At 55.1% G+C, this 11,486-nt stretch overlaps 1 protein-coding gene across 6 annotated transcripts; it reads left to right on the forward strand.

Annotated features, from left to right (window-relative positions):
• The first annotated feature begins 407 nt into the window (after positions 1-407).
• KIF12 (kinesin family member 12) lies at positions 408-11,205 on the forward strand. 6 transcript variants are annotated; one of them, XM_038745333.1, is made up of 19 exons: positions 408-703; positions 779-844; positions 991-1,069; positions 1,399-1,526; positions 1,627-1,702; positions 2,910-3,044; positions 3,202-3,337; positions 3,594-3,685; positions 3,927-4,068; positions 4,549-4,667; positions 5,082-5,201; positions 5,313-5,451; positions 6,072-6,189; positions 6,724-6,810; positions 6,891-7,041; positions 9,074-9,196; positions 10,022-10,155; positions 10,455-10,594; positions 10,805-11,205. In XM_038745333.1, exons 1-19 carry the CDS (start codon positions 681-683, stop codon positions 10,948-10,950), a joined length of 2,154 nt encoding a protein of 717 aa, XP_038601261.1. In that variant the 5' UTR covers positions 408-680; the 3' UTR covers positions 10,951-11,205. The 6 variants fall into 6 exon arrangements, with proteins under 6 accessions (XP_038601261.1, XP_038601256.1, XP_038601257.1 ...); XM_038745328.1 differs by having other exon boundaries at positions 507-556; XM_038745329.1 differs by having other exon boundaries at positions 507-556; positions 10,808-11,205.
• Positions 11,206-11,486: the final 281 nt, after the last annotated feature.

Below are 11,486 nucleotides of genomic sequence, written 5' to 3' on the forward strand. Positions count from 1 at the left end.
CAGGGGCAAGCTAGTCAGATAGGCACAGGGGTACCTGAGAGAGATTGTTGCCCCCTTACAGAACCTCACCTAGGTGGAGAGAGAGAGGGGAGGGGGACTGGTCCCAGGATGGGCCAGGGCTGGGGGATGGGCAGAGAGTTGGCCCCCATGGTGATGGGGTAAATCTTTAACCCTGCAGCTGGCAGCAGTTCCCATAGCAGCTCAGGGCTGGTTCCGGCTGGCTACCTAGCAGAGGAGGAGCGGCCCCCTGGCTGGGAGTTAACCCTGGGCTGGAGCTGAGAGGTTGGAGTGAGAGCCACAGGCAGGGGCCTAGCTGGGGGCTTTTCCCCAAGGAGGGCGATTCTCCCCAAGGAGGCTCTTTTGTTCAGGGCTCCCTTGAGGCTGAGCTTCCTACCCTGTACCCCAACCCCAAACTCACTGTTTCCACTCCCTCCAGCAAGGAGAGGGTTAAACCCCACCCTCAGCCCTCCCAAGCTCAGCCCAGCCCCTAGTCCCAGCAGACCAGCATGGAGCAGCCCAGAGGAACACTGGGAGCCCACAAGGACAGGAAGGGCAGGTGTGACCAGGCCTCAACCCCCAGGGCCTGGGTCAGGAAGGGTGCCAAAGTATTTGGGGTCCCCCCCCTAAAGCCAGGGAAGAGCTAAGGACCCCTTAAACTTCCAATCTACAAGCAGTTTAATATGCTGGGCTCTCAGCGGAGGAGGTAGGGAGAAGCTGCGGGGGTGGGTGGGGATGCTGATCCTGGATCCTGACCCTGCACCCTGCCCGGTTTTCTCAGGGATTTCTCCAAAGCTCGGGGTGACCGTGAAGATGCGGAGGAGACCCCAATACGGGTGGTGCTCAGGTGAGGAAGCAGGGGAGGGGGTGGAGGAGACCCTGATCGGGTTGGTGCTCAGGTAAGGAAGCAAGGGTGAGATGGGGGGATCTGGAGAAGAGGCTGGGCCTGAAGGGATGTCGAGCAGGAAAGATGGGGTCCGTGTCGGCCATCAGGGTGCGCCCCATGAGCCGGGCCGAGCGGCGGCGAGGAGAGCAGAGCGCCTTGCAGTGCACCGGGCCTAGGACGCTCCAGGTGAGTCAACACACCCCAACCCTCCCTCTCTCTCCACCTTTCCCTCCCTTTCCCTTCCTCTCTGTCCACTCTTCCTTCCTCTTCCTTCCCTCTTTCTTTCCTCCCCTCCCTCTCTCTCTCCACCCTTTTTTCCTCCCATCCCTCCCCTTCCCCCCCCATGCCTCCCTCATTCTACCCCTTCCTCCCCTTTCTCTCTCCACCCTCAATCCCTCTCTCCCTCCATTCTTCCCTTCACCCCCCTTTCCATCCCTCCTCCCAAATGGCCCCTCATGCCCCTGTCCATCCACATGCTCCCAGGGCTAGATGCTGAGACCCCATTTCACCCCCAGGTGAACGCCCCAGGCCTGGGAAGGGACATGGCTTTCAGCTTCAGTGCTGTGTTGGATGGAGCTCGCTCCCAGGGTGAGGTGTTCCAGGGCTGCGGCATCCTGCGGCTGGTGGAGCTGGCCCTGCAGGGGTGAGTGCCCCTCTGGTCCCCGACACCCCCCTAACCTCAGCAGTACGCCAACATCCCACAAGCCCCCACACACTTGCTCATCCCTGCTCTCCGCTCGCAGCTTCTCCTGCACAGCCTTCACCTTTGGACAGACGGGCTCTGGGAAGACCTACACTCTGACTGGCCCCCCTCCCCAGGTAAGATTCTCCCCCCACCTTCCCCCATGGTTAGGAGATGTCCACCCCATACCAAATGCTTCTACGCCCAGCTTAAGGTCTGTAGGAGTGGCCCTCATTCCCGCTCCCATTCCGCTTCCCACATGGAAACAACATGGCCTAGTGAACAGAGTGCCCCTCTCAGGGTCGCAGCTGGAGAGTTCCCAGTACTCTATCAAACAATCAATCGTATTTATTGAGCACTTACTGTGTGCAGAGCACTGTACTAAGCGCTTGGGAAGTGCAAGCTGGCAACACATAGAGACGGTCCCTACCCAACAGTGGGCTCACAGTCTAGGATGGGGAGACAGAGAACAAAACAAAACATATTAACAAAATAAAATAAATAGAATAGATATGTACAAGTAAAATAAATAAATAAATAGAGTAATAAATACGTACAACATATACACATATATACAGGAGCTGTGGGGAAGGGAAGGAGGTAAGGCTGGGGGGATGGGGGGGGAGGGGGAGAGGAAGGAAGGGGCTCAGTCTGGGAATGCCTCCTATATCAGTCTCGACTACAGGACAGAGAGTCAAGAAGAGGCATATCCATTCCATTCTTAGCTGGGGCAGTGGCTAGCGAGTGGAAGGAAACTGCTACAGATCAAAACTCACCTATGCTGGGCAGCAGCAGCATGGGAGAAAGTGGAGGGTGGGGACTCAAGTTTATTGAGAGGAAGGAGGAAGTGGTAAACCACTTCCATATTTTTACCAAGAAAACTCTAAGGATACACTACCAAAATGATTGCAGATGGAGGTGGGGCGTTTTGGGAGAGACCCAAGGTGTCACTATGGGTCGGAGATGACTCAACGGCATAAGACAAAGGCAACTGAACTGAGCGTGGGCCTGGGAATCAGAAGGACTTGGGTTCTTATCCCTACTCTGCCACTGGTCTTCTAGACTGTGAGCCCACTGTTGGGTAGGGACCGTCTCTATATGTTGCCAACTTGTACTTCCCAAGCATTTAGTACAGTGCTCTGCACACAGTAAGCGCTCAATAAATGCGGTTGAATGAATGAAAGTCACTTCATGTCTCTGTGCCTCAGTTACCTCATCTGTAAAATAGGGATTAAGATTGTGAGCCCCATGTGGGACAGGGACCGTGTCCAACTTGAATTGATTGTAACCACCCCAGTGCTTACTACAGTGCTTAACAGACACCACAATTGCAATCATCCACAGACGGAGCGGGATCCCGTGCCACCCGACCTGGTGGGCCTCATGCAGAGGTCATTCGCCTGCCTCCTGGAGCGGGCCCAGCAGCTGGAAGCTCCCGTCACCCTCAGCGTCTCCTACCTGGAGATCTACAATGAGCAGGTGCAGGGGCAGGGCTAGGGGAAGGAGGGAAGGAGAAAGGGGCAGGCTGGGGCTGGGGGAGGGAGAGTGGACCAGCTACTTGGACCCAAAACAGAAAGGGGTTCAGTGAACCCCTGAAGGACATCGCCACTCCAAATGCTCCAATCCCACTATCCAGGTCCGGGACCTGCTGAGTGGGGATTCTCCCCGGCCCCTCCCCGTCCGCTGGAGCAAAGCTAAAGGCTTCTATGTGGAACAACTGAAGACAGTAGAGTTTCGGAGCCTGGACACCATCAGTCAGCTTCTGCAGGAGGGTGGGTGGTGCTGAGAGGACCGGGGGGCGATTAATTGATTGATGGTATTTAGTGAGTGCTTACTATGTGCAGAGAGCACTGTACTGAATACTTGAGCAGAGTGGGAGGGTGAAGGAGGTTTGTGGAGGGCGTAGCTAAAGTCTCTTAAGGGCCAAGGGGGTTTTCAGCCTGCAGTGGAGAAGGGATGTGGGGTCAGCCTATATCTCCTGCCTTTTTCCACCTCCAACCCCCTCTCCGCCTGACCCCGGGACTCCAGGTCTGAGGCGGCGGCAGAGTTCAGCGCACACTCTGAACGAGGCCTCCAGCCGCAGTCACGCCTTGCTTACTGTGCACATCCGCACCCAATCGGTAAGAGAGTCCTCCTGAGGGGCCAATGTTCTGAGCTGGGCGGGTGGGCCCAGCCGCCAGCCTGAGAATGGGAGCTGTCAGGGGGCAGGTCTGAGGGCACAACCAAGGGCCCCATCGCCAGTAAGAGAGACAGAAGGGTGGCAGGGGGAACCCCTTCTTTTACCAACACAGGAGGACTCAGGTCTGGGGGAGGGGGTGGTGCTGATAGGTTCACCGATCCTTCTTCCCCTTTCAACCCCAGGAGGAGACCCTAGGGGCCCAGCTCCCTGGCGGGAAGCTGTGCTTAGTAGACCTGGCGGGCAGTGAGAAGGTGTCAGACACCCGCTCCAAAGGACAACTGATGCTGGAGGCCAATAACATCAACCGCAGTCTGCTGGCCCTGAGTGAGCCCCCAGGGGAAGGCTGGTGGTGGTTGAGGGGGGGGGAGGCTACAGCCCTGCACCTCAGGGGCTCTGGATCTCCTCTTCTTCTCATCCAGGGACACCCAAAGACCAATAAGCTAACATCACCCATGTCACTTACACCCCAGAGTTTCCCCCCAGGACCCCATACATTCGCTTGTCTCCTGGGCCCCTATCGATTCTGGGATGTTTGCACTACAAATCCCAGAATGCTGTGGGACTCCACCAGAGCAGATGCTGAACATGTTTCTCCAGTGAGGAAGTTCCAGATCCACTTGTTCCCTCTAAGTACTCCAAGCTGGTATGAATAGCCAGGAAGACCCAGTTCCAGGATCCACATGGGTCTCATAATTTTGCCCTGGGCAGCCTACCAAGTTCAGCCCAGTGTAGGCCAGCATGTGTGGTCAGCCTGCCCAGGGGTCAGTGGGGCTAAGCTGAGGCCCCGCTCGACTGTCCCTGCAGGTCATTGTATCTCCCTGTTGCTGGACCCCCGCCGGCGGCACAGCCACATCCCCTACCGGGACAGCAAGCTCACGCGGTTGCTGGCAGACTCCCTCGGGGGCACCGGAGTGACCCTCATGGTACTAGAGCCCGGCCCTGGGGAAGGGTGGGGAAGACTGGGGGCCTAGGGGCATTAACTCCCTCAGGACCAGGACCAGGGCCTGAGGGACACAGGGGTTAGTTACCCTCATGGTACTGGAGCCTGGCCCTGGGAATGGTTAGGCAAGGCTGAGTGCCCGGGGGGCATTAACTCCCTCAGGACAAGGGCCTTAGGTGGGCGGGCCAGTGGGTGTTGAGACCTTCTCCAGCAGGGCTAGGAGCCCTGGCTCAGAGTGGGTGGGGGGAGGTGGTGGCAGAAGCAGACCCCTTTGGCAATTGTGTGGTCCAGGGGCTGAGGCCAAAGTGTAGAAGGATCACAGGCTGGAGGGCCAGGGCCTCGGGAGGGGCTGACTCCCTACTTTAGGGCCTGGACCCCTTCGTTCCCTCCTCCTCAGCTGTTGCCCCTGCAGGTGGCCTGCGTATCCCCCTCAGCCAGCTGCCTCCCAGAGACACTCAACACCCTGCGCTATGCCAGCCGGGCCCAACGGGTGCACACCAGACCCCTGGCCATGGTGGTAAGGCAGGGGAGGGTGAGGGGAGGGATGAGGCTGGGGCTACAGGGGGTGGGGAGGCCCTGTGGTGGGGAGGAGACTGGTGCCAACCGATCCCATCCTTTCCTGGTGCAGGTTCCCCGGGAGCCGCCGGGGGCCAGGTTGGATGAGGAAGTCCGGCAGCTGAGGGAAGAAAACTTGCTTTTGCGGCAGCAGCTGGAGAAGCCGCCGGGCTGGGCCAGGGCAAAAAGAGTGGGGAGTTCGGGAGCCTGTGGTCAGTGGGGAGTGGTGCTGGGGGAGGGGAGAGGGCATGCCCCAGGATGGGGGTAAATTCATCCCAAGTCCTCACTCAGGCCCTTGAAGGAAAGGAATTGGGACAGGGTGGGTGGAGGAGGGAAGAGCTTGGGGAACTCAAAGGAGAACAGAGCTGGTGGGACCACCAGGGGAAGGGACCAAAAAAGCAGGAGAGGGAAACAGCAAGGCAAGGGGATGAAAGACCGAACCACAGCTTCCCCTCACCCATTTATTCTCCTGCCCCTCACCTGCTTCTTCTCCTGCTCCTCACCCACTTCTTCTCCTGCCCCTCACCCGTTTCTTCTCTCAGCCACTGCTTCTGCTGCCCCTCCCCTGCTGCCACTGCTGCTGCCCAAAATCCAGGACGATCCCACCTCAGTGGAAACATCTGGTCTTCTTGGGGAGGAGAGACAGGAGGCCCTGGGAAAGGTGGCAAGGATTTGCCCTAGGGTGGGAGTGGAGAGGAGGGGCTATGGGACCCTCACTGGTGCTCGAGAGGCCTGACATTAGGGTTCCCCTTGCCCTTCACCCCAGCCAGCACAGAGCCTCTGCCAGGCCAATCTAGCTCCTCTCTATTGCTCTCTCTCGGGTCCCCTGCAGGACGCCCACCCAGCAGTAGCGAGGACAAGTGTGGTGCCCAGACCGGTGGGCAAGGCTGGGCAGAAAGGAGCCTGTACGGAATGCTGCAGGAATTCATGCTGGAGAACGAACAGCTCAGGTTGTTCCCAGATCTCCCACCACAGGACCCCCCCTACAACTCTCACAACAGGCTGCTGCCTCCATGGGCTACTTCCCTAGGCCACTCGCCATAGGACTCCCCTCTCATCCCCCAACAGGCTGCTGCCTTCACGGGATGCTTCCCTAAGCCACACTCCATAGTCTCCCCTGTCTCCAGAAGCCCCAATAATATCCCCCTGCTTGTTCCTGGGAAGCTCCAACTCCCTAGCCTGGGCCCCTGGCTGCTTCCTGGTCCCAGCCGAGAGGCTGCTGTCACGACTTCCCTTTGCTGTCTTAATATTGTTCCTCCCTGTAGAGTCCAACCCTTCCTGCCCAACCCTGATGAGCCTCATGGGCACCAAACAGTGAGGAAGCTGGCTCTGCCCGCCTGCCCTCCAAGCCTGGGCCCAAAGTGTTGGTGCTTGGAGAAACCTCGAGGCCTGTCCAGAGGTCAGGGTGGCCCCAGGTGCAAGAAGGGGTGATGCTCCAAGGCGATGTCACCATGCTTTTTTCTCTTGCTGACTGACCCCACCAGGAAAGAGAAGAATCGACTTCAGAACAGCCGGGACGGTGCCCGGGGGGAGCAGAAGATCCTGGCTCAGAAATTGGTGGAACTGGAGAGGTGGGGCCAGAGATGGCAGGAAGGTGCCCAGGGCTCCTTCACCACTGCCTCTTGGGTCACTGTCTAATTCTCCTTTCCAGGCACCTTCTCTCCTGTCCAGGGCTTCATGGCCATGGCTCTGCCCAATGCTCACACCTGCCCGTCTTCAGCCCAGCCCCACCTTGCTTCTGTGCAGCCCCACCATGCCCCTGTTCGCTGCCTCACGTGCACTGCCATGCCACACACTGCACTGTGAGTACCCCCCGCCGTTCAAAGCCCCGGGATTCCCCAATCAATTAATGGTATTCAGTGCTTACTCTTTGCAGAGCACTATACAAAGCGCTTGGGAGAATACAATACAGCAGAGTGGTAGACTTTCCTGTCCTCAAGGAGCTTACAGTCTAGAGGGAAGTTAGAACTAAAATAAAGCACAGATCGGGGAAATGGCAGCACATAAGGATGTGTTCGTGAGTACTGTGGAGCTGGGAGTGAGGTGAATATCACAGGGCTTACAGACCTAAGTTCATAGTCAACACAGAAGGGAGAGCTAAGAGACAAAGTTCATTCATTCAGTTGTATTTATTGAGCGCTTACTGTGTGCAGAACACTGTACAAAGTGCTTGGAAGTACAAATTGGCAACATATAGAGATGGTCCCTACCCAACAACAGGCTCACAATCTAGAAGGGGAAGTGAGGCCTTAGTCAGGGAAGCAGCATGGTCCAATGGATACAGCACAGACCTGGGAATCAAAAGGAGCTGGGTTCTAATCCTGGCTCCCCCTCTCTGTCTGCTGTGTGACCTATTTATTACTACATATTTATTACTCTATTTTACTTGTCCATATTTATTCTATTTATTTTATTTTGTTAATAAGTTTTGCTTTGTTGTCTGTCTCCCCCTTCTAGACTGTGAGCCCGCTGTTGGGTAGGGACCGTCTCTAGATGTTGCCAACTTATACTTCCCAAGCGCTTAGTACAGTGCTCTGCACATGGTAAGCGCTCAATAAATACGATTGAATGAATGAATGAATGACCTTGGGCAAGTCATTTAACTTCTCTGTGCCTCAGTTACCTTATCTGTAAAATGGGGATTAAGACTGTGAGCCCCATGTGGGACATGGACTGTGTCCAACCTGATTAGCTTGAATCTACCTCGGTGCTTAACACAGTGCCTGATACATAGTAAGTGCTTAGCAAATACCGTAAAAAGGGGGTTTGCGGAGATTATTTTCATAAGGTTTTGAAGGTGGGGAGAGTGGAAGTCTGTCAGTTATGAAGTGGTGACCACACTTGTGTACGTAACTGCAATTTACTTATAATAATGTCTTGTCTCCCCCTCCAGACTATAAGTTCATTGTGCTCAGGGAACGTGTCTCACAACTCTGTTGTATTGTACTCACTCAAATGCTTAGTACAGTGCTCTGCACTTAGTGCTCAATAAGTACCATTTATGGATTGATTCCGGGACAGAGGGAGAATGTGGGCAAGGGGTCAGTGGAGAGATGGACAAAATCAAGGTATAGTGAGTCGGTTGGTGTTTGAGGAGGGAAATGTGGGAATTTCATGGGAATGTGGGACAGGGATTGTGTACAAACTCATTAGTTTGTATGTACCCCAGTGCTTAGTACAGTGCCTAGCACATAGTAAGTGCTTAACAAATACCATAAAAAAGGTAAAGTTAGGTAGGAGGGGAGAGCTGATTGAGTGCCTTAAAGCCAATGGTAAGGAGTTTCTATTTAATATGGAGATGGTTAGATCATTTCTCTAAAAAAACAGTTCTGCATACATTCTCCGGACCTTGAAAACCTCAGGTAATAATAATAATAACAATAATAATAATAATAATAATAATAATAATTGTTAAGCACATTATGCTCTTACTATGTACGCTTAACAAATACCATTATTATCATTATTATTATTATTACCTGAAGTTTTTGAGAAGTGGAGAATGTATGCAGAACTGTCTTTTAGAGAAATGATCCAGGCAGTAGGGTGAAAAATGGACTGGAGTAGGGAGAGACAGGAGGCAGGAAGGTCAGTGAGGAGGCTGATGAAGTAGTCAAGGTGGGTTACGATATGAGCTTGGATCACGATAGCAGTCTGTATGGAGGGAAAGATTGGATTTTAATGATATTGTGAAGGTTGAACTGACAGGGTTTGGTGACGGACTGAACATGTGGGTGGAATGAGAGAGATGAGTTGAAGGGGAAGTTTTGTTTGGGGAGCGGTTTTGGGGGCACAAGGATTCGTCTCGCTCACGTGTTCCCTGCTTACTCCTAGGTGCTGCCTGCTCTCTGCTCTTGCCGCTGCTGCTGCCACATCTGCCACTTATCCTGTGCCTGTCTGCCCCGCTGGGCCTCTCCCCAGCATCTCAACTCTCAAGTAGAAGCACAGCTCCCTCAGGTTTGCAGAGAAACATCACACCCCTTCACCACTCTGTTGGGGAGGACGGTGGGAGGAAAAAGCCAACGGGAGGGCAGGACCCAGGGAGGAAGGGGTCAAAGTGGGGGAAGGGGAGGTTGGAGACAGGGTCTCCTGGTACCAGGCCACTGGGTGAGACCATCCAAAAGGGCAAAAGGGAAGTGGTCTGGAGGTAAAGCTACTGAGATTGGCGACATCTAAGGGGCCGGAGTAAAGGCCTCAGAAAGATGAAGCTTGACAGCAGGGTAACTCCATTCTCCCTACCGGCTGGACAAAGTTAGGACCTCCTTATGGCCATGAGAAATGTCCAGAAAGTCCCATGGGAGACTTCCACCAGACAGGGGGAAAGCGGGGAAGAAAAGTCCTACAAAACAGGAGGCCCAAGGAAAGAGAGGAGGAGTTGTAACACATTGGGGCTGAAAACCTATTAGGGTTCAGGCCACACTGCCAGAGATTCATTTACTGTTGTATCATCAGCATCAATGATAGTTATTGAGCATCTACTGGGTGCAAGGCACTGTACTATGTGCTCGGGAGAATACAATACACCAGAGTTGGTAGACTTGTTCCCTACCCACAATGAGCTTACAATCTAGAGGGATTGGGATTTAGAACAAACACAAATGAATGGTTCTAGGGGCCTTCCTGGCCTCTGGGGTTACAATATCTCAATGTTGAAACGTCGGGCAGTTGCCATAACAACAACTCTGGGTGAAATGTCACTAGAGGAGGAAGAGGAGGAATAGGAGGCTGGGGTGGGAGGCTGGTGGGGTATCACTCCTCCCCTCAGAGGGTTGGTCTTCACAGCTGCTGATGGAACTGCCACCGCTGGACCCATTCGTGGCCAAAGCCCAGGCCAAGACCCCCAGCACCCAAACACCTCATCCTCCACCTTGGAACCAGTCACTCCGTCCCAGCTCTAACCAGTGCCACAGGAAGAGGTGGGCTAGGGGCTGGGCCTGGGGCCCAGGGAGCCATGGGAATGAGTGTATATTGGGGTTGGGTGGAAGGGGGAGCCAATCAACCATATTCATTGAGCATTTATTACATGCACAGCACTGTACTAAGCACTTGGGACAGTTCAATACTGTACCAGAGCACCAGTAAGCGCTCAATAAATATGATTGAATGAATGAATGAATGTTGCTGGCCCACCACAGGGCAGAGGTGGGGTGGGGTTCCAGAGGGGCCGGGTCTGGACCCTGATGGTGGGGCTAACTTTCTCTCTTATTCCACCAAGGAGCAGTGGGGGAGGGGACCGGGCTCAGTGGGGGTCCCAGCCTGGACAGTGGGAGGAGCCCCCTGGGGAGCAGGAGAAGGTGGTACCCTCTGCCCCGCCACTGCCCGAGGGTCCCCACGGTGCTCCAGGGGAGTTAAGAGGTGAGGCAGGGTCTGGAGGCTGGAGTGGGGAATGGGAGGCAATGGAGCTCCGGGTTGGGGGGACTCGGGGATCTGGGGGAGGTAGGTTTGACTGGGGGGGGTGGTTTCTGGGTACTAGTGAGGGGCTGATCCTAAGCAGGGCCTCAGTGGGGAGGGGAAACCCAGGGGCCAGGCTGGGGCCTGCAGGAGAGTCTCATCCTGATGTGTCAGCAGCAGAGGTCTCATGCCTGGCGCTGAAGTTGGAGGAGGAGCTGGACGCCCTGAGGGAACAGATTGGCCATTCTGTCCGGCTGAACCGGGCCCGGAGGTCCCCTGCAGAGCGACGGACTTTGAGCCGGCCCCTCCTGCCCCCCTAAATCGGTCCCTCCCCGAGAACGGGGCTGGTCCCATCCTTGGCTCGTGGAGAAGGTGGACTGGGGCCTGGGAGAACCCTGGGGATGCCGGGTGCTCTTGGACTTTTCCACAGCTTCCACTCCTTGTCACTCAACCCACGACAGACCTGACTGACAGTTCATCGTGGCTTACTGTTTCGGGATCGACTAATAGCAGCATGGCCTAGTGGATGGAGTATGGGCCTGGGAGTTAGAGCAACTGAGATCTAATCCCAACTCTGCCACTTGTCTGCTGTGTGACCTTGGTCAAGTCACTTCACTTCTCTGTGCCTCAGTTAGCATGGCCTAGTGGAAAGAGCACGGGACTGGGAGTTAGAGGACCTGAGTTCTAACCCCACCTCCACCACTTGTCTGCTGCCTGACCTTAGTCAAGTCATTTCACTTCTCTGTGCCTCAGTTTCCTTATCTGTAAAATGAGGATTAAGACTGTGAGCCTCATGTGGGACAGGGACTGGATCCAATCTGATTAGCTTGTATCTACCCCAGGACAGTAGTAAGCA

This window comes from Tachyglossus aculeatus, chromosome 4, assembly GCF_015852505.1.
Source record: "Tachyglossus aculeatus isolate mTacAcu1 chromosome 4, mTacAcu1.pri, whole genome shotgun sequence".
In the NCBI taxonomy this organism is placed as follows: domain Eukaryota; kingdom Metazoa; phylum Chordata; class Mammalia; order Monotremata; family Tachyglossidae; genus Tachyglossus; species Tachyglossus aculeatus.

What these genes read in the sequence shown, in the direction of transcription:
- KIF12 (XM_038745328.1), top strand. Translation starts at nt 507, where the DNA reads ATGGAGCAGCCCAGAGGAACACTGGGAGCCCACAAGGACAGGAAGGGC. An exon ending in GGGGAGTTCGGGAGCCTGTG is followed by an intron (nt 5,452 to 6,071) that starts GTCAGTGGGGAG and finishes GGTCCCCTGCAG; the next exon opens with GACGCCCACCCAGCAGTAGC. An exon ending in CTGGAGAACGAACAGCTCAG is followed by an intron (nt 6,190 to 6,723) that starts GTTGTTCCCAGA and finishes TGACCCCACCAG; the next exon opens with GAAAGAGAAGAATCGACTTC.